The sequence below is a fragment of the Psammomys obesus genome, unplaced genomic scaffold, assembly GCF_907164565.1.
Source record: "Psammomys obesus unplaced genomic scaffold, mPsaObe1.curated_primary_1811, whole genome shotgun sequence".
NCBI classification, from domain to species: domain Eukaryota; kingdom Metazoa; phylum Chordata; class Mammalia; order Rodentia; family Muridae; genus Psammomys; species Psammomys obesus.
Window position 1 is genome coordinate 25,230,358 of NW_026592118.1, and position 20,358 is coordinate 25,250,715.

The window sequence follows — 20,358 nt, forward strand, 5'->3', positions numbered from 1 at the left end:
CCTTTCCAATGTTTTCTGTGCTCTTCAATGAATACAGAGGAAAGAGCTCTTTGTAAGGTCAGACAGACAGACATCAGACCACAAATAACAAGACAGAAGACACAGTGAGAGAGTAGAGAGTTCAAACTTGGGCTCATTCATTCACCCCCTAGGCTCAAGTTTAGTTTAGCTTAGTCACCAGGGAATGGAACTCTGATAAGATTAAAATGATTAGGAGGTGTAGGCGTGGTTGGCCTTGTTGGAGAAAGTATGTCGCTGGGGATGAGCTGCTCAAAGCTCAAGGTTCATTTCTCTCTCTCTCTCTCTTCCTTCGGATCAGGATGTAGCCCTCAATTATTATCATGCCTATGTGCCACCATGCTTTCCACCATGATGATAATGGACTAAACCTCTAAAACTGTAGGCCAGCCTCCATTAAATGTTTTCCTTTATAAGAGTTATCTTGGGGGCTGGAGAGATGGCTCAGTGGTTAAGAGTGCTGTCTGCTCTTCCAAAGGACCCAGGTTCAATTCCCAGTACCCACATGGCAGCTCACAACTGTCTGTAACCTCAATTCCAAGGGAGCTGACACCTTCACACTAATGCACATAAAATAGCAAAATTAAATAAATTAAAAAAAAAAAAAAAGAATTACCTTGGTCATGGCATCTCTTCACAGCAATCATACAGTGAATAAGACATTGGTTTGTGACGCTTCAAGATGAAGACTTTTTTTTTTCTTATTATTGAATGAACATTTCTTTGTAGTTTTTCAAAACACATTCTTCCAAGGTCAAATTAAAACCACTCAACTTAATTGTCATTTTTAAGGACTCCTCTTATAAATTGCGTATTACTTACAGTAAGCACCTGTCCAATAGAATATTCGTTTGAGAGGACCAAGGAGGTACCATACCAGAACGCCAGTGAATATGATGCATACACCAACAGGTAGGCAAGACCTATGGAAATGTTGGCTGTGATAGCTTTCTTTATCCCAACATTTTTAGCGTCTTCTAAATTTTTGTTGTACCTAGAAAAAAAAAACAAAACAAAACAGAAATTATTACATATGCTCCATTCATAAATTTAAGAAACTATGCTAACATAACAAGAGTTACTTGAGTAACTGGAATGCATCCAGCCCTGTAGTACACAAGCATTTTCTTCTTTTCTCCATACATTACCCCTAAGATATACCATTATTATATTATTCCTTTGTTGAAGAGAAAACTGAGGCTTGTGCCTTTGGGGGGGGGGGCTTAGTAATAATGAAATAATAAAAAATATCAAAAGTACCTATTATTGCACATACGAGAAAAATGGCTGGTAGTGGTGGTGCCTGTAATCCTAGCACTAGCGTGGCTGAAGCAGGAGGACTGCAAGTTCAAGTCCAGCCTGTCCTACTTGGGGAAGGAGGAGGAGAGAAGAAAAGAGTAGGGGTAATGAGAAAGAAGGTAGAAGGAGAAAGAAGCTGAAAGTGGAGGTGGGGGGAGAATGAAGACTAGGAAAAGAGAAAGAAGAGGATGAAGAACAAAGAAGGGGGAGAAGAGAAAAGAAAAGGAACCAATAGTTCATGAACTAGATATGTAATGCTAGAAAATCTTAGCATAAGAAAGCAGCTTAAAGTTCTGGACCTTAAGGAAGCTTTAAAGCCAGCTTGCTCTCTTGGGGTGCTAGAAGGGCCAACGGGAAGACTACACACGCTATGGAAACTGTGACATGTTAAACCAAGTTTTTGACACCTAAAGAAACTGTACTAAATGGGCCTAGAGCCACACAGCAATAATCCCAGAACCTAGGCAACCCAGGTGAAAGGACGGAGAGCTCCAGGCCAGGCAGGGCTGCACAGCAAAGTGTTCTTTCTTAAAAGCAAGCAGTATAGCTTTATCTTGTCTGTATAGATATATGAATTTTAAGATTGCTGTTCTACACATACAGTAGGTATAGACCAAGAAAGCTATAGGCACCATGTGACAGTAGGGACACAGACTGGCCTGCAGGTGAGGCAGTGAGAAACCCTGGGCTCTGCAGGAAGTGCAACCTGGATCAGGCTTAAATTACATGAAAGAGCACAACGATGGAACCGCACTGCTAGTACATCAGGCTTAATCTGACTAAGCTACTCAGCTTATTAGCTCTCTGTCCTACCTGAGCAAACTGATAGAAAGAGCACCCCTAAGGAGTGACAGGAACCACAACACTCCAATTAAAAGTGCAGGGTGACCCTCAGCAAAAAGAGGTGACGCAGAAAGAACAAGAAAACAAAAAACAATTAACAACTTCTGCTAACAAACTAACTCCAGATGGACAATATCCAGCTCAAAAATTAGATGAAAAACCAAGACAACATGTATCCTCCAAAAACTATAGTGTAGTCAGTGGCTCAGCTGAAATTCCAAACAATGAATTTAAAAAAAATACAACTATAATCACATTCCCAGAATTCAAGGAGAACATGAATGCCCTCAAAGAGCATACAAGCAGCTGAATGAAATATGAACATCAACTCAAGATATGAAAATGGAATTCAATAACGACAGAAACACTGCTGAAAAAGCAAAACAAAATGATGCTCAAAACATGAAACTCAGTAAGTCAAATCAAAAGCTAGTGGAAAGCCTTACTTACGAAGAGCCTGGATAATGTGGAGGACAGTCTAGCAAAACTTGAGTCAAGGTAAAAGAATTGCATCATTCAGTCAAAGACAATGATAAATTTTCAAAAACATATAAAAAGAACATGAAGGAACTTTGAAATTTCATGAAAAGATCAAATCTATGAATGATGGGCAAAGAAGAACTTCATGCCAAAGGTTCAGAAAATATTTCCAACAAAAACTATAGAAGAAATTTTGCCACATCTAAAACAGATGTCAATCTAGGTACAAAACACATGGAGAATATCTAAGAGACAGGACCAGAAAAAACAAAGCAAAACAACAACAACAACAACAAAAACAACTCCCCATATCATGTTATAGTTAAAACACTAAAAACACAGAAAGAAAAGAAAGAAGGAAAGAAGAGAAAAAAGGAACTGAAAACGGCAGGAGAAAAGGGCCAAATCATATACAGAGGCAAGTCAATCAGAGTAACAGTTGATTTCTCAATATAAACTTTTAAAACCAGAAGGGCTTAGAGTGATACAGTCAGATTTTGAAAGCTAATAACCAAGGCTGTTATACCCAGAAAAACTACTTGCCTTAGTTAAAAGAGAAACAAGAAATTTCCACGACAAAGCAGTCTACACATAAGGCCTGAAGGTCTGAAACTGCTAGAGAAAAAGTAGGACATATACTTGAACATTTAGGAGTAAGTAAGGACTTTCAGAACAGGATTCTGGTCACTCAGGAAGCAAAGCCAGCAATCTCCAAACAGGATTCCATGAAAGCAAAAAGCTTCCATATAGAGAAAGAAATAGATTTGAAAAACGCAAGAGAAAAAAAAATGTTAAATGTAACATAATGAATCTGTTCTGACTGCTGCATTTAAGGCATTCACAATTGTGGTTAAATTTCTATTCCATGCCAGCCAGTTTCCTCCCACACCTGATATTTTGATGGGAAAGAAGGACAGACTGATGGCTTCAGATGCAGAAGTTTTGTAATGATATATCCCAAACCCTACAGAAACTTTTGCTATCTTGGGAGATTTAGATGACTCATCTCTGCCTTAGCCATGGGAAATGTCTCATCTCTCAGGTGTCAGGCTGGCTGAATTCTCCTCTAAGAGGAATTCCTTTACCATATTTAAATGTGCTCTCCTCATGCTCCTCAAGTACATTTCTCTTATCAGAGCACGTTTTGAAAGATTATGTATGTGTGTTGGGGGATGCACATATCACCCCCTAGAGGCCAAAAGGGGATATGGGTCAGATCCCTTGGAGCTGGAGTTACAGGTGTTTGAACCCATCCAATCTCAGGTCCTCCATAAGAACAGGAGGCCCTCTTAATCACAAAGCCATCTCTCCAGCCCTATCAAAGCACTTTTCAATGTCTCTCTGAAAAAATACCCCCAACACTCTCTTCGGAGTCTTTCAGTTCTTAAACTAATGACTGTCTGTGTACCAGACACTTCCTTATCCGTAGTTTCTGTACCAGGCCCTCTTTCTCTGAGAATGAAAACACAGGCTTTCAAAACATCCCAATGCAAAAAGAAAACGAAACATACACACTCCCTTCTTCTAAAGGCACGCACCAGGAAAGCAGAATTAGGATTGCAACTTTCCAGAACATTAGCAATGACACAGAATTTTAAATTCCTAGCAAAAGAAACCCAAACCTTTCAAGTTCTTTCTCTTGTCCTCCAAACGCGATCACGGTTCTGACGGCTGCTAAGACTTCTTCTGCAACTGCTCCAGCTTTGGCATATGCCTGGAGTTCCTTGTTAGTAAATGAAGTCAAGACCTGTCAAAGTGCAATCTTGTGTTATTTTCGGATGCCTAACAACTCTAAACAAATAGATACAAATATGTTGTTTGCACATTAACCATGAGGAGCAAGATCTGTGAATGCCAGGTAGTGGTTTCCCACCCTGGCCAGTACCCTCTAGCTGCCCCAATGTCTAGGCAAGGAAGAGAATTCTGGGCACAAGACTCTGGGTCAACTGCCCAAGGTGCCTGGGAAGATAGCCTCCAGCCGACAACGGGAAACAGCTCCTCAAAGGAGTGCATGGACCCTTTAACCCAGCCAACAACCTGAGAATCTAAGACAGGGGCAGAGCAGGGAGTAACATAGAGGCCCCAGTAACTGAAGCAATGAGGAGTTCTCATAAGATTCAGCTGAACTCTCTTTTCTTCATCTAGCTACAAGGCATCCTACAACGTTTTAAATAAACTTTTATTACATTCTGAAGGTTTGAATCTAACCTGTTCAATGCTCTTCTAAGCAGGAAAATCAATCAAGAAAAAGAAGCTTTTAGGCTGTCAAAGGCTGGCAAGATGGCTCACTGGGTAAAAGTGCAACTCAAGCCAGGCTGTGCCCTGGAGAGTGACAGTAAGTCCTAAAAAAACCATGGGGGGGCAGAGGGGGCGGTGTAGTCACGGGAAGGCCACTTGTATTGCACAGTGAATGCGGTGCTGTTCTCTCCTGGGCACAGACAGATCTTTCCGGCTCAGCATGTCTTTTATATACGAGGCCCCCTTTCCACAAGTACTAGCTCAGTGGGGCTGGGTCAGCTTATCCTGCTGATTGTTAAACAGAAGTTTAAAAGACCCTTCCTCGTGTCTGGGGAGGGCTAAGAGAGGTGGATTCACCTACCTTTGACCACAAAGCAGATGACAATCCAATAAGAGGGCTGACAGCCAAAATTACAAGGGTTAGCTTCCAACCACTTATGAATCCTACCATAAAACCCGCTAAAAATGTAGTTATGGACTGAAAAAACATTCCAATTTTGTCGCCAATTCCATCATTAATTTTGGACACATCACTAAAGAAGAAAGAGACCATGTTACAAGTACTGTCAGATTTGGAAACACAGAACTTATCCAGTTTTGCATTGCATCACCAAGTCTGACGTAAAGTATATATCTAGAATCTTTGTATGTGTACATTTCACTTGACAGGCTGTTGGTTTCCAGTAGGAGATCTGTCATCAACAGTATTCTATGAAGCTAGCTCAGCTGTGGCCTCCTTCTAGGCCTACTTGGCCTCAGACTACGAACATGGGACATTTAAGACTATTCACTGTGAAATTTCAAACTGCTCAGAGATTTCTCTGCGTGCATCTGGCTCTGTCCTCTATGAAGGCAATCATTGAGTTCATCCTGTCTTCTGTAGAGCAGAGGATGATAGACAGACAGGAGCTCCTTCCTTCTCCCCACTGCAGTCCAAGGACACCATGGAGCCCTGGCAAGAGAGGGCTCAGCGGGGCTGGACAGCCCACATCGTTGCTCCCTGTGCACCGCTGCCGTGCTCGCTGAGTGTGTCTTGACTCTGCCAGTCTAGTCCCTCAGTGCCAGGCAAACAGGAGCCCACCTCCATCCTCCCATGCCCTGCTGTGGACAAGAAGCTGTGGAAGACCCAGGTACCGGGCACAAGGGCTTTCCTCCGCTCGGTGAGGCAGCGACAGTCCTGACAGAGCTGGTGAGAACGAGACCACATCAGACTCCAGCATAAACCAGGTACTCACTCTGTGAGCCGGGTGTTGAGCTCCCCGACGTCGTGCACGTCAAACCAGCCTATCTCCTGGTTCATTATAGCGTGGAAAAACTTCTGCCTGATTTTGTGTATTTGTCTTCCGGCTGCCATGCACCAGAACGAAACCTGAATGTAGGCAACTATGAGCACACCAGCACCGATCCCCGTGTAATAGTAGGCGTACCTGAAAAACAAGGACACTGTACATGCTGGTAGCCCACCCTCCTTCACAAACAGGAAGCGGCTGTAATGGTCACTAATGGCTTTGTAATGGTCAGTAGCCACCTACATCTGCACTCAGACAAATAGATGCCGGCTCTTCACTACCTTGTAAGCTCAGGCAGGTTGCCTCCCATCCTACGCCCCAATTTCCTAGCTGGTAAAATGGGGCTTACATAAAATAGTCCTTTACATGTAATGACGCAGAGAACATAGTTACTATGAGAGAGTGCCTAGTGAACTGGCATCTGGTAGGACATGCCATTCGTTAGAGTGCCGATCTCATGACATCAGCTTCATGGGCAGTGAGACCTTCAGGTTGTCTTCCTGTCAAGGGACATAAGCGACAGAGTTTGTCTGAAAGTGCAAACCAGAGATGGGAGTGAGTCCACACCCTTTGAACTCCTGCTAGACTGTGGCTGCTAAGTCACAGATGAAAACTAATAGTATTGCTCAATTAGTCATTATTAACTGCCCTAAAATGTCTTAATGAATCAAAGAGCAGCCCTTCTAATTTAAATTGAAACAAGGAAAAAATGAAAGGCCTCAAATTAAATCAAGAAAAGGTGAATCGATGCTGTCTTGTTCAGAGTCTTCACAATCACCAGAGCAAACAACTCTTGGGCTTCTCCACTCAGTTAATGCTAGACTAAAGGCAAACCTTCCAAAATGAATGATAGGGCACAGATTCCCCCAATTAAAAATCAAAGTTTCAGTTGTTACCTTCTGAAAAATTCAGTGTGTTGTAGGAAAGCATCAAAATGCTTAGGTAAAAGGAAGAGACATTCACAGTCCTGTGCTCAACCTATCAGCTATCCTGCTAACATATTGTGCCCTGTTACATCTGATAACTTGAAAAAAAGATATGGTGCAAGAAGAATACTTCTCATTAGTAGATACGTCTATAATTAATTATTTTTCATGTGCTGATCATATAGTAAGAGTAACCCCATTCAACACGTGTACCTTATGGCTAGGGAACAATCTGTTAGTTTTATTTCTTTGCTCATTTATTTATATTTTTTAGGTTAATTTTTAAAATAGAGTCTTGCTACAATGTAGCCAGTCTTATTTATTTGTTCTCTTGCTACAACGTAGCCCAGGCTGGTTTTAATCTCAAAAGCCTCCTGTGAATACCTTCACAGTGCTGAGTGTGTCCATGATTCCTTGGTAATGTATTTTAAACAATCCAGATATTATTGTTAACTGGGCCTTGTTGCTTAAACCTGTAATTCCAGCCCTTAAAAGGCAGACGAAGAAGGAATACTACAGGCTTGAGAGCAGTGTGGACAGTGAAGTCAGAGCATATCTCAAAGGAAGAGGGAGGAAGAGGGAGGAAGAGGGAGGAAGGGGATGAAGCTGTCTCAAAATAGAAAATACTGCCTCTATGCAATAATATTCAGAGTCTTAGCTTCTTAACTTCTTAATATAATCAAGTGTCTCCACTTCCTTTGAACATATCAAACCATTCATAGCATAATGCAGAATCATATTGCTTGAATACTGTCATAGATCTTTGCACATTTGTTCCAAGAGATTCTGAAGAACAACTTCCAATAGTGTAAATCATTAACAAAACATTTCCCCAAAGTAAGCCAAGGTCAAAGTTAAACATTTATTTATTCTAGGATGTTTCATTTCATTATTTAGAATTAGATGCTGAGTTTAAAATCTTCCTGGGGGCCGATCCTAATATCATTACTACTAGGGAAACTGTGCAAGATGTAAACTTATAATTACGAAGCTACAAACAACGATTCTTAACTCAACTTCAAATCATATTATAAGAGTGAAAAATCGAATAGATCATTATAATGGGTTAATGCAGGAAAGATTAATGAAAGAAGAAAAAAATGTTGAATTACGTGGCCATGTCTTCTTCCAGACTGCTGTTGCTGATGATCTGTATACTGCTGACTTCACCTAGACAACCAGAAAACAGAGCAGGCCCATTTATGCCTCTTTGGTCTCCAACAGAAATAAGCATAGAAAAAAGAAACCAAACTCATTTCACCTGAAAATTTACACAAAAACAGGATTCAAGTGACTCAGCTAAACTCAATTCAGGTCTAACGCAAGCTTTATCGACACTCGTTCAAACATTGCCCTGCTAGCCATGTATAACTACACATAGCCTGCACCCAGCGATTCCTCACTTTCAAGAAGAAACTCACAGTGACAAATAAATTTTACCACTGTGACCGGACACTTGGGCACATATTTAAACACTAACATTGTATATCTCTACTCCTATTGCTACTTCAAAATTATCAAGAAGAATAAAACATTATCCAATATCGGGAAGTGCTAACAGTCTGAACCGAAGACGTGAAAAAGTCCAAAACATTAACCATCTACACATAAACACAGATAACCACTGTGCAACATTTCCGTGTATATGCTATCAAACTTTCTTTTACATATGTATGTACTCATATACAAAACATTAATATGCTTATATCAATTAAAATTTGCATCCATTTTGGTTGTTTCCAATATCATACTGTTACAAGCAAATGCAGCCTGGGCACATTGCTCACTGAGGGTGTACTTACCCGGCAAACAGTATGCCCTGGGTTTGATCCAGCACTACACAAACAGACAATTAACACTGCATAAGCATATACGACCATGTATATGAACATATTATAAATATTGTATGGGAGAAATTATCATAATCAAGACTGTTGGGTCAGTGAAAGGTGCATCTCAAATTTTATAGTCGTTGCAAAAATATTAGATTATACATTATAGAGGGGAGGGAAAGGAAGAAAAATGATGACTTGCAATGTGAGAAATATGGACATGTGTGAAGAGTGTGAGCTTCTAATTCCATTGACCTTTCCCCATTTCCCATGCAGGATTTAACTCCCCTTCAACATGTACTGCCCAGTCTCTAGGCCTATCTTATGCTAATCCACTGCCATTTCTTTAATTTCCTGGGTGTCATTTAGACTTCTGTGTGCCCTGCCAATATCAGCACAACACATTCAAAACCCCAGCAGCCTTTACATCAGTCTACTTGTAGACTGAACTTAGTTGACATGGAGATGCAAATTCAGAGACTTACAGAAAACTTCTGGTGGTTAAGCCTTGACACCCCCACACACACACCCACACCCACACCCAAATAGTGTGGAAGGGCTAGAGAGTTCCCTGTCTCAGTAATCAGAGCCTGAGGGAAAGGCTGAACAGATTTTGATACCCAGCTAAAGAGACATGGGAGTAGAGCATCAGGAAATCAGACCTCACAGTAAAGCTATGCTGAGACCAAGCAGGGCATCAGAAGAGCTAACGCAGAGACAACAGCAGCAGCAATAAAGGATGGACCCAGTTAAGTCTTTACACAGCTGTGTGGTTATTGTGTAAGAACCTGGGACTTCCTGAGCAGTTACTAAACAAGGAAGCTCTGTAGTCTAGGACACAACAGTCAGAAAATGGACATAGTTCTAACTCAGGAAAAACATTAACAAAAAAAAGTGGGCCCAAGATCCATGAACAAATCAGCAAGGGTTCCAATGTGCTACAAGTTAATTTGGATATTTCCATGCATATTTATGGGGTAAAGATTCATAGTGTTTATCTTAGACTTAAGAGTTCAAATATAAGGCTGGAGAGATGGCTCAGTGGCTAAGAGCACTAGCTGCTCTTCTAGAGGTCCTGAGCTCAATTCCCAGCAGGCGCATGGTGGCTCACAACCATCTATAATGGAATCTGATGCCCTCTTCTGTCTTGCAGGTACATTTGCAAATAGAGCCCTCATAAACATACATAAATAGATAAATCTTAAATAAATTTTAAAAAGGGAGTTCAAATATCAGGCAAGGAATGTCGCTCAGTGGGAGAGCATTTGCCTACTATCTGTGAGGCCATAAGTTCAATTGTGAGCACTCAAAAACGAGTTCAAATGATGCCATGGGCTTGGTTTCTAGTATCAAATGTAAAAAGTCCAGGGATGAGAAGGTGGCTCAGTCAGGAGTGGAAACTCTTCTTGCAGAGGACCCAATGTCAGTTCCCAGAACCCACCTTGTGTGGCTCACAGCCTCCTGCAACTGTAGCTCCAGGGGACCCAATGGCCTCTTCTGTACACAATAGATAACCTCAACAAATATCCACCTGAATGCCACCCCGCCATATACTTGAATTAATTAAAAAAAAAAATGAAGGGTCCTTGTAAGCTAAGTGTATCACTGAATTATCAAGAGTATTCATATATAGGCACTGAGAACATTGTTTATGTTTTTTAACTTTTTGGGATTATAGTATAATTACATCATTTTCTTTTCCTTTCCTCCCTCTAAACCCTCCCACATACTACTTGCTCTCTTTCAAATTCAAGGCCTGTGTTTTCGTTAATTGTGTCACACACACACACTCTTCTAAATATATAACTATATATGTTATATATAAATATATAACCAACACATTTACCGAGTACAAGTTGAACTGTAAGTCCTCCAATCATTTACTCATTCTCTGCATGACTATCGGTCATGCAGAGAGCTCGAAGCTAGCAACCTGTCTCTCCCAAGCCAAGCATGTTTGTGTTAGATAGAGACAAAGTATTTCAGCGGCTCATTCATTTCTTCATCCTTCCAGGGTGCTGTTTGGCATTATTTTCTTATTAGCCAGTTTCTTGCTTCCAACCTTACTGAAAAAAATTAAATTCTAACAGTCCCCTAACTGTTCAATGTTGGACTTTTTGTGCTTTCAGTTTCCTGCAGTGAATCATGAAACTGTATCATCTGACTTCATCACAAGCATCAGGAGGGCACAGTAACATGTTAGAGAAAATAGAAACAAACACTGAAATAGTTTTTAACACAGTACATTGTTGTATTTTGTTTTTTTAATGGCTGTCATTAATCTTTTATCATGCCTAATTTATAAATTGAACTTTCTCATTGTCTGCATGTATAAAAAATACATTGTACATGTCTGCAAGGTTCAGTATTCTCTGTGTTTTCAGGCATCCACAGGAGTCTTTAGAAATCTCCCAGGAGGTTTTCCTAAAGCAGAAAACATGCATAGATTCCCAGCTCCTCACCCATGCCTGAGATTCTGACACTAACGCACTATTTCCACCTGTCACTTAGCTAGGCTGTCCTTGTCATTACCCTGAGTAAGCATTTCCCCCTCATCTTTGGATCTTGCCCATCATAGAGGACCTCTCTGAATCTCTCCACTCTCTTTCAAACATCACTTCCAACTTTCTTAGTTCCATAAGCACAAAAGCATTACTTTTCCCATCCTAAAACTAACACACTCTCTCTCACTTCCTGTACTCTCTCCCTCTCCCTCGTAAACAACTGTCTCAGGGCTGGTTTCTCCACTCCTGGATCCGCTTTCAGACAGGCCAACACATGACAATATCCAAAACTACCCAGATGTCTCTCCCTTTCCTCTTTCTCAACTGAGAGTAACCATGTCCTTCCAGTTTCTTAGGCTAAAAGTGTTAGTCACCCTAAACTCCTCACTTACACTCTTAGCCAAGGAGGTCATGCCAGACTCTCTCACACTCATAGCCACGGACTCTTAAAGCCATCGCAGCTCACTATTCACAGTCTTGGTTAGATTCCTGTACTTCCTCCTGAAGCTTTCAAAGACTTGTCTGACTTCATAGAGTGCCCTCCTTTTCTACATATCTCTGTCAGCACTTCTCTTGTGTGTTCTAATGCCCATAAATATTGCCTTCTCACTCATTTCGAACATGAGCTGGAGCTCCACCCCCCCCACCTTTCGCAGCACAAAACACAATCGTGCACATTTAGCAAAAGCCCGGCAAATGGTACATTAAGCGACTGTTATTTGCCAAACTCCAATAAATTTGGTACCACAAGTAATCCTTACTTTGATTTGTAATGTTGGGTGGAATACTGGTTTCTGTGTTTATAAAACTGTCTGTCATGTGTCCAAACACCAGCATCAAGAGGGGAAGTGACGTTCCGTGGATGACAGCAGCCAGAGTCCCCAGGACCATGCACAGCTTGTCCAGCCAATCCGCATAGCGGAACTAGGAGAGAGCAAAGCATGCGCGCAGTGAGTGCACGAGCCATGGATGGTGCCGCAAAAGAGAGTTCAAATTCAAGCACATTTTAGACTGTCACCGCTGCTGTGGAGCACAAAGCTGTCCCCTCCCGTTGATGAATTTTGGCAATAGTCTCACCATGGGCTGGACCAATTCTTTTAAAATTTATTTTTATTTTTACGTGTGTATGTGTGTGTGTGTGTGTGTGTGTGTGTGTGTGTGTGTGTGTGTGTGTGTGTGTGTGAATTCGAGTGCCAACAGTGGGCAGAAAAGAGCATACGATCCCATGGAGGTGGAGTTATACAGGTGGCAGAGATTTGTCTGATGTGGGTGCTGGGAACTGAAACGCCAGGGCTCTTGACGGCTGAGCCATTTCTCCAGCCGCCACGTACTAATTCTTCATATTGAATTCAGTGTGTCTTCTCGTCTGTGCTAGCTGATGAGAATGTTTAAAGTTTCTTAAGAGATGATAGTAAAAAAAATAATAATAATATTTTGTAAAGATAGAAATCAATTCCCTTTCTGTGATGGCTAATATTAACATACAGTTTGACTAGAATTGGCATTATTGAGGAGAGTGTTTCCAGATTTAACTGGCACATCTGATTGCTGAATCGAAGTAATGAATAATCCACCAAGACCTAAACTAATGTGGGTACATACATAGGATTTTGAATTAAACCTGCCAGGAGTTCAGAGCCTTGAAAGACAGCATGTCATCTCGAATGTTGGTGTACCACGGTAATCCCAACACATAGGAGGCAAGGGATAGACGGATCAGGAGTAGGAGGCCAATCCGTTGTACATGCAGAGCAAGACCCTGTCTCAAACAACGACAAAAGACAGCGTAGAATATGGCAACTTTCCTCTCCCAAGCTGGCAATGCCCGTCAAGAAGAAAAATAGAGGTAAAAGATCACTGGCAGCATAACTAACCTGGAAAAGACTGAAATCTAAGCCAGGAAGAGGAAGCTGCTGAGGCTCCATACATGATAAGCTGTGAATGGCTGGCATTCCTCTGAAAAGAAGCTAACGCCAACCAATTCACTTTTCCTCCACATCCCCGTTCTTTCTAAGAAAGCCACGCGGAATATCTCTTTTCAGACAGAGGGATTTTAAACAACAAGTAAATCCCAAACTCACCATCCCAAATATGCCAACAGCAGGTTTCTTTTCTTTCTTCTCCTTTTTTCTGAGGAACACAACAAAGGGATTAAACAAAGCTTCAAAAATGCCATGAAAGCTTTCAAGTTATAAAAATAATAATAACCAGGACAAATATGTCTACACAGCACTCATTAAAACAGTCTGATTATCATTTATGAAGTGTAAATACACATGTCCACATATTTTAGACATTTAAATATGATTATCATTGGGTATCACACTTCTATTTTTAACTCTACACTTGTCTGTACGTGTGTTCCTGTATGTGTGTGGGAGAGGCACAAACTTGAAACAGTGCAGGTATGGAAGCCAGCGGAATCCTCGGGCATCATTGCTTGCCTCTACCCTGTTAGAGACCAGCTCTCTCGTTCAGCCATGGGTTTGCCAGGCTGGCTGGCCCACACCCCTCTAGGTATTTTCCTGTTTGGACTCCACGTTTCTCCCACAGACGGCTGGTATGATGGATGTGTGTTACCGTGTCTGGCTTTACGTGGGTTCTGGAAAGAAAAACCCAGGTCCTCAAGCTCATGCAACAATCGCTTTTACCACAGAGCTACTGTCCTTACCCAGGTGTCGGGCTTTGTATTTTTTCTCGTGCGCTAAATATTCCCTATCTTTTAGGGTGAATATACACATCTACACATCTTTTGCAAGTAAAATACTAGACATTAAGAAAATAGCTTTCTACTTTCCTTTTTTTAAAAAAATTAGTCTAAATTAGGGTATTACAGCTGGGCATGGCAAAGCATAGTTATAATTCGCGTACTATGATGGCTGAGACAGCAAAGTTACACCTTAGAGGAAAACCTGAGCTACGGAGTGATACTCTATTGAAAAAAAAAAAAAGAAAGAAAATAAATTATATTCCAGAATTAACCTCCACAATTGCCTTCTTGATAAGTCTAGGTGTAGTTTAATTACTGCTTATATATGCATATTTGTATATATGTATGCATGTGTGTGTGTATTTACTGGCACTCTGGACAGTATTTGGTTTTCTTGTTTGTCTGTTTGTTTTGATTTCCTTTTCTTTACATCCCATTTGCAGCTTCTCCTCCCCCCACCCCATCCTCCTACCCTCCCTTTCTCTTCAGAGAAGGGGAGGCCTCCTGTGGATATCAGCCCACCTTGGCATATCAAGTTGCAGTAGACTAGGGCATCTGCTCCTATTGAGGCTAGACAAGGGAGCCCAGGTAGGGGAAAGGGACCCAAAGGCAGGCAACAGAGTCAGAGACAGCCTCTGTTCCTGCTGTTAGGGGGACCCACATGAAGACCGAGCTGCACAACTGTTACATATGTGCAGAGGGCCTAGGTCCATGCCATGCATGTTCTCCGGTTGGCAGTTCCGTCTCTATAAGCCGCTGTGGGCCCAGGTGAGTTGGTTCTGTAAGTTTTCTTGTGGTGTCCTTGACCTCTCTGGCTCCTTCAATCCTTCCTCCCACTCTTCCACAGGTAGACAGTATTTGTAATCACTCTCTTTACTACAGGGAGAGCAGCGATCAGATGCTGAACATAAAAGTACCCTAACTTGAAAAGTAATTAAGTTACTCTGTGAACAGGTCTAATTCTGCAAGGATGTCTCTGTTCATAAGTAGACTGTAATGGAGACAAACGCAACTTTAAGAAGCTGTGGCTTTAAAAGAAAAAAAAGAAAAAAGAGGCTCTGTAAATTGTCAAAAGCTGCCCTTACACATAAAAAGGTGAACTCTTGTTCAAAGTTGCAAATCAAACAGCTCTGCCTCATAACCCCGCTTTTGTCACATGTAACTGCCAGTGTGGGTGGGAAGCGAACTGTACCAAACCAGCCTTATGACTCACTAGTTTAGAAAGAACATCTATCTGACAGACTTTTAAGTTTAAAAGTATATTTTTTTTTCATGCACTAAATGAAGTCAGAAGACAGTTTTAAAGGAAAAAAAAATCCAGTTTGTAGTAACACACCACAACCTCAGGGTGGGTCCCGTGTTCGTGGTCGAAGTCACGGCTTCAGCATCCTTGGAGCTAGGATGCAGGAAGAGAGGCAGGAACAAACCTTTTCAACTCTGTGCCTTTTCCCTACTTTTTCTTTCTCTGACGCTGACACTGCTTGGGAGAAGTAGCATTCCAGGCATGAGCTAAATAACACATACTGCGTTAAGGACTCTGAAGAAGGCACACTGCCGGCCTTTGACAGACAAACACCCTGCAGAAGAGCTATTTTAACTTGTCCTAGGTCCTGCTGCGGGACCAGCAAACTGTGAGGCAGATGACGCAGGCTTCCGAGACGGCCTGAAGAAACGCTTTCAACCGGGAGGTAGCTCGTGGCACAGCACTGGCCTAGCACTGGCCTACAGATAGAGAACACTTGTATAGCATGCACAAGGCCCTAGGTTCAATGCCTAGAACTGAAGGGGAAAGGGTACTATCTGTAATGAATATCCAGAAAACTTCTATAACGTGTTTGACTATCAGTTTGTCTTTTTAAGCACTGTGCTCTGAGCTGATGAGTGTTTTTGTGTTCTCTACTGGGAGTGAGAACTGGTGGCGTCCTGTATTCTCTCTTCCAGAACTAGAGATTAAAAAGCACTGAGGAGCTCATCCAGACAACCATCCTAGAGCTGATTCTCAGGACCACAAAAAAATAAATGAGTAACAAAATCAGCGCTGGTGAGTGGCTTAATAAGAGCCACTAAACAAAAGGTAAAAGGAGTTTCTCTACTCTGAAGTCATGGCAGAACCAAAAATAAAATGGAGGCATGTGTATAATCTTCACCTTCCTTTTTGTACACAATATACTGAGGAGTGGTGGGGCATACCTGTAATTCCAGTTCTTAAGAAAAAGCAGGCAGGATGACCTACAAGGCCAGGCCAGCCTGGGCTACACAGTGAGTTGATGGACAGCCTCCACCTTACTCCACAGCTCAAGGACAAATCCCTGTGTACACGCAGACGCACATGCGTGCTTGTGTCAGCACGGTCTGTTAAGCTACTGTGCCGTGCAATTATCTTACAAAACGTTCCACATGTTGGGCATATGTGTTTCCAGCTGAGCACAAATAGGCTATGAATACTGAATATAAAAATATGGATGGAGAGTAGAAGAGAATGTCATCTTCTTCATAGTTTATATTAGATATAAAAACTACTGCGGTGAGGAAAACCCAGTGTTTTCCCGAACTCGATTTCTTTACTTTTTAACGTTGACGGGGGTAATTTAAAACTACAACTGTGTCTTACAATACATTTCTCTTAGGTTGCACAAGGCTAGAAGCCTGGCCAGGTTCAGATAAAACTTTTCCTGCAGCCAGAGTCTCCTCAAATCCCAACGCGATAACTAACTTCACAGCCTGTGCCACCCGAGTGGAGCTACATCTGATCATCTGGGGAAGGCACTGAGAGCAAAAGAGCAAACTCTCTCCCGGGGAAGAGACATTCTCCTCTCCCAAGGACTCCAGACCCTCTGACCGTCCTCGCCTGACGGATGGATGACGTGGATGACGCGCTTTCCAGGGTGATAGCTGCAGAGTTCTGTAAAGATGTTCCCTTGCTTTGCTTTACCTCTTCCTGTTTCCCTCCTCTCAGAAAGTGAGTGGTTCATTAGCTGTACCATACCCCTCAACTCTACATCACCTACAGCATTTACTTTCTTTGAAATTCAAACCTCCCCAACACTAGCCAGTAGAAAGCCTTCCAGCTTGCTCCTCTGTCTGGTTTGTGGATTTGATTTTTTTTTTAAGCATTTTATTTATTGTGCAAGGACGCACGCACAGGGTTGGAGGGAGGCTCGTGTGTCAAGGCAATTGCCTGCGAAGGTCAGGGTCAACTTTCAACCTGCATAGGGTTTCGGATTCTACCATATGGGTTCTGGAAACAGAATACAAAGCCAGGCTTGTCCGGAGGCATTTTTAGACCATCTTGCTGGGGTCCTCCTTTGTCTTCTGACCACTCTGTCAAATCCTGCTTCCCCGTTTGTTCGTACCAGATACTGCAGGTTCACTTTGTATTTTTTTCTGTTCTAGATCTGGCTGAAAGTAGCTATTCTGGAGGGTCACTTTCTTCAACAGAAAGCACCAAGAGCTCATTTCCAATGTCCTTTTTAGTGGACTGAAAGTGAACAACTAAAGAGACATGAGTTCACATTAAAGTTTCTATTCTAATTTTACTTTTTTTAAATTATTTTTTGTGGTTTTTTTTTTCTTTTTTTTGAGACAGAGTTTCTCTGTGTAGCGCTGGGTGTTCTGAGCTCGCTTTGTAGTCCAGGCTGGCCTCGAACTCATAGAGATCAGGCTGCCTCTGCCTCCCTGAGTGCTGGAATAACAGGCATGCACCACAGCAGATGACTGAACATTTTTTAAACATAAAATTTATTTTTACTTTGTGCTTTCCCTCCTTACACTGAAAACTTGGTTCCTAATAATATTAATATATCTACCAAATCCTACTATCTTAGTTTACAGTTTTCTATAAACAATGAATTTAATGGGTTAAAATTTTAATTTCCTGTTACAGGCAATCCACTATAATAAAAATATACCGAAAATATTTTTTTTCTCTTAGCAATTACATTTTAAGTTTTTTTGACTTAAGTATAGATAACCAACCTAAAACAATCTGTTTTGTTTTATTTTATTTTATTTTATTTTATTTTATTTTATTTTATTTTATTTTATTTTATTTTATTTCGAGGCAGGGTTTCTCTGTGTAGCCATGACTTCCCTGGATATGCTTTGCAGATCAAGCTGGCCTCGAACTCACAGAGATCTGCCTGCCTCTGCCACTCCGAGTACTGGGATTACAGGTGTGCAGCACGGTGGCCAGCTATGACCTGAATGCAGTTGTTCAGTTTCACCTGTCATGCCACATTCTGTGTTTGTGAAGTTGTTTATCAGATGATCATGGACCACAGCTGAGAGCCCAGGAAGCATATGGCTCAGGTGCGTGAGCGATCAACAGTGCTCATAAAGCTGAGGTCACTAAACGGATGTGAGCAATGGCCGGCCTAGAGCTGAACAGGAGCCTCTTTCTGTCACACACATCTGAAGGACTGCTCCAAGCAGGGGAGCTCCTTCCAAGGGCTGGCTTACAGTTCTGAAGGTTGAAATAACAACCAGTAATCATTCAGTGCGCTGCTGGAGGCTACAACCCAATTGTTCAAACGTACAAGGCGCGTGAAGTATGGAAGTGAAACCATCTAGCTACCTCTTTTTGCCCATCTTCGAGTTCTTGTCTGCTCTTCCGTTAAGGCCCTCTTCAAGGTCCATCTCCACCTGGGGAAAAAACACAGTTCAGCTAAATACATGGCCGCGGGGCCAAGAGCCTAGGCAGACCTCACTGCCCCGCAGAGCCCAGTGGTGAGGAGGGGCCTGATGCTCCCGGGGCTGGGGCCGGATGGTTAACTCAGCCCCGGCATCCCGGGGAGCTCCGGGGTCACCCACGTGGACCCGGTGCTCGGCTCTGGATGCGGCCGTCCCGTCCTGCTCGGTCCCCTCCGCCCCAGCGCGCTCCTCCACCCGCCCGCGGCTGGGAACCGGGCGGCAGGGTCCTTCCGCCGCGCGGGTCTGTCACCAAAAACTCTGCTTGGATGCTGCTCCCCGAGCGACTTGGGGCTGCGTCCACTCGGTCGTCAGGGCCTTCCGAGGCCCCTGCCACCCGGACCAGACTCAGGCATCCGGAGCACCCGACCCTTCCTGGGAACTGCCCTCCCGCGTCTCTACCTCCGGCTTCCCAAGAAGTGGAATTCGGAAGAGGCGCCTCGGAGTGTAGTGGAGCCTGGGAGGATGCGAGCAGTGGCCTCAGCCTCTCTGAGCTTCAAGAGCAGCTGCGGGAAAGAGCCAGGGGCTTCCTCTGGGCCCGGGGAGTAAATTAGAAGCCGGACACCGCCCTGCCGCCCCGCAGGCCAATCAGCCCGGTGGGCGGAATTGGGCAGGCCCGCTGGAGGGGTTGCGAAACAGGAGGCGCTTCCAAGCATCCCAGGGTTTTAGAGAAAGGCGCTGGAATCCTCAGTGAGGCATTTACATAGACCTGTCCCTACGCGTTCAGGTAAGGTCTCCTTATAAGCGTGTTTATGGCTGTGTAGCGCACAGTTGGATCCCTGCGGAGTCGTGTTTGAGAGGACACTTTCCCCGATGTAGCTAATGGAATCTAATTAATAAAGCGACCGGGGATCTTGCGTGATCTGTTTGTGTTTCTGAGGCTGGTAGAGATTTCTCTGCGCAAAGTCTTTCTTTAGTATGTTTGGCGTCTTCCTATGGTATATCCAGTTCGGTGTTTAGGCTTGGATGATAGTCCTATACCTTGTCAGGGTAGAAATGGTATTTTTAAGTACAACGTGATTTTCAACTTTTAGTTCTGGAGTCAATGTGTGTTTTTCCCAGGGCGTATCAGGTTCCTACATTTTCTGGGATGCTGACTGACGCGTGTGTTTGGATGTAACAGGACTTCCTCCATCTGGTGGTGCCCGACTGACCCCTAACATGCTGGCCACTCGGTGGCGGTCAAGTGTCAACCCGAGACTTCCTCATCTCATGCCAGCGAAGCACTAGCCGCCCGGGTAGGGACCCCTGTTCCTTATACCAAGCCCCCTCTGTTCTCACAGATACCAAGAAGTAGCCACGGTTGCTTTTATGAAGCCGTTGTCTGCCTGCGGGATGAGCTGGGGCCACCTTCCTGAACAAGGTGGAGGGTCCGTTACCATTAGCTTCATTGGGAGTAAAAATACACGAAAGAGGAGATCTGTGCCTTACCTGCTCCTCAGGGGCTTCAGGGTAGGCAGGGAGCAGTTTGCTCTTCTCGCTGGCCAGGATCCATCCTTCCTCTGTGTATTTAGTGTGGTTATGTCATATCCA

General features: G+C 43.0%; 1 protein-coding gene across 1 annotated transcript in view; it reads right to left on the reverse strand.

The window, feature by feature from the left end:
• Positions 1-19,345, reverse strand: part of LOC129680858 (ATP-dependent translocase ABCB1) — a 64,376-nt gene extending 45,031 nt beyond the window's left edge. The window contains exons 1-9 of the mRNA XM_055612668.1: positions 19,228-19,345; positions 18,713-18,780; positions 13,511-13,559; positions 12,191-12,353; positions 8,206-8,263; positions 6,114-6,305; positions 5,240-5,411; positions 4,263-4,387; positions 841-1,012 (exon numbers count right to left, since the gene is read on the reverse strand). Coding sequence (XP_055468643.1) covers positions 841-1,012; positions 4,263-4,387; positions 5,240-5,411; positions 6,114-6,305; positions 8,206-8,263; positions 12,191-12,353; positions 13,511-13,559; positions 18,713-18,774 — 993 coding nt within the window. The 5' untranslated portion in view covers positions 18,775-18,780; positions 19,228-19,345. The remainder of the gene's footprint in view (positions 1-840; positions 1,013-4,262; positions 4,388-5,239; positions 5,412-6,113; positions 6,306-8,205; positions 8,264-12,190; positions 12,354-13,510; positions 13,560-18,712; positions 18,781-19,227) is intronic.
• Between the last annotated feature and the right edge of the window lie 1,013 nt (positions 19,346-20,358).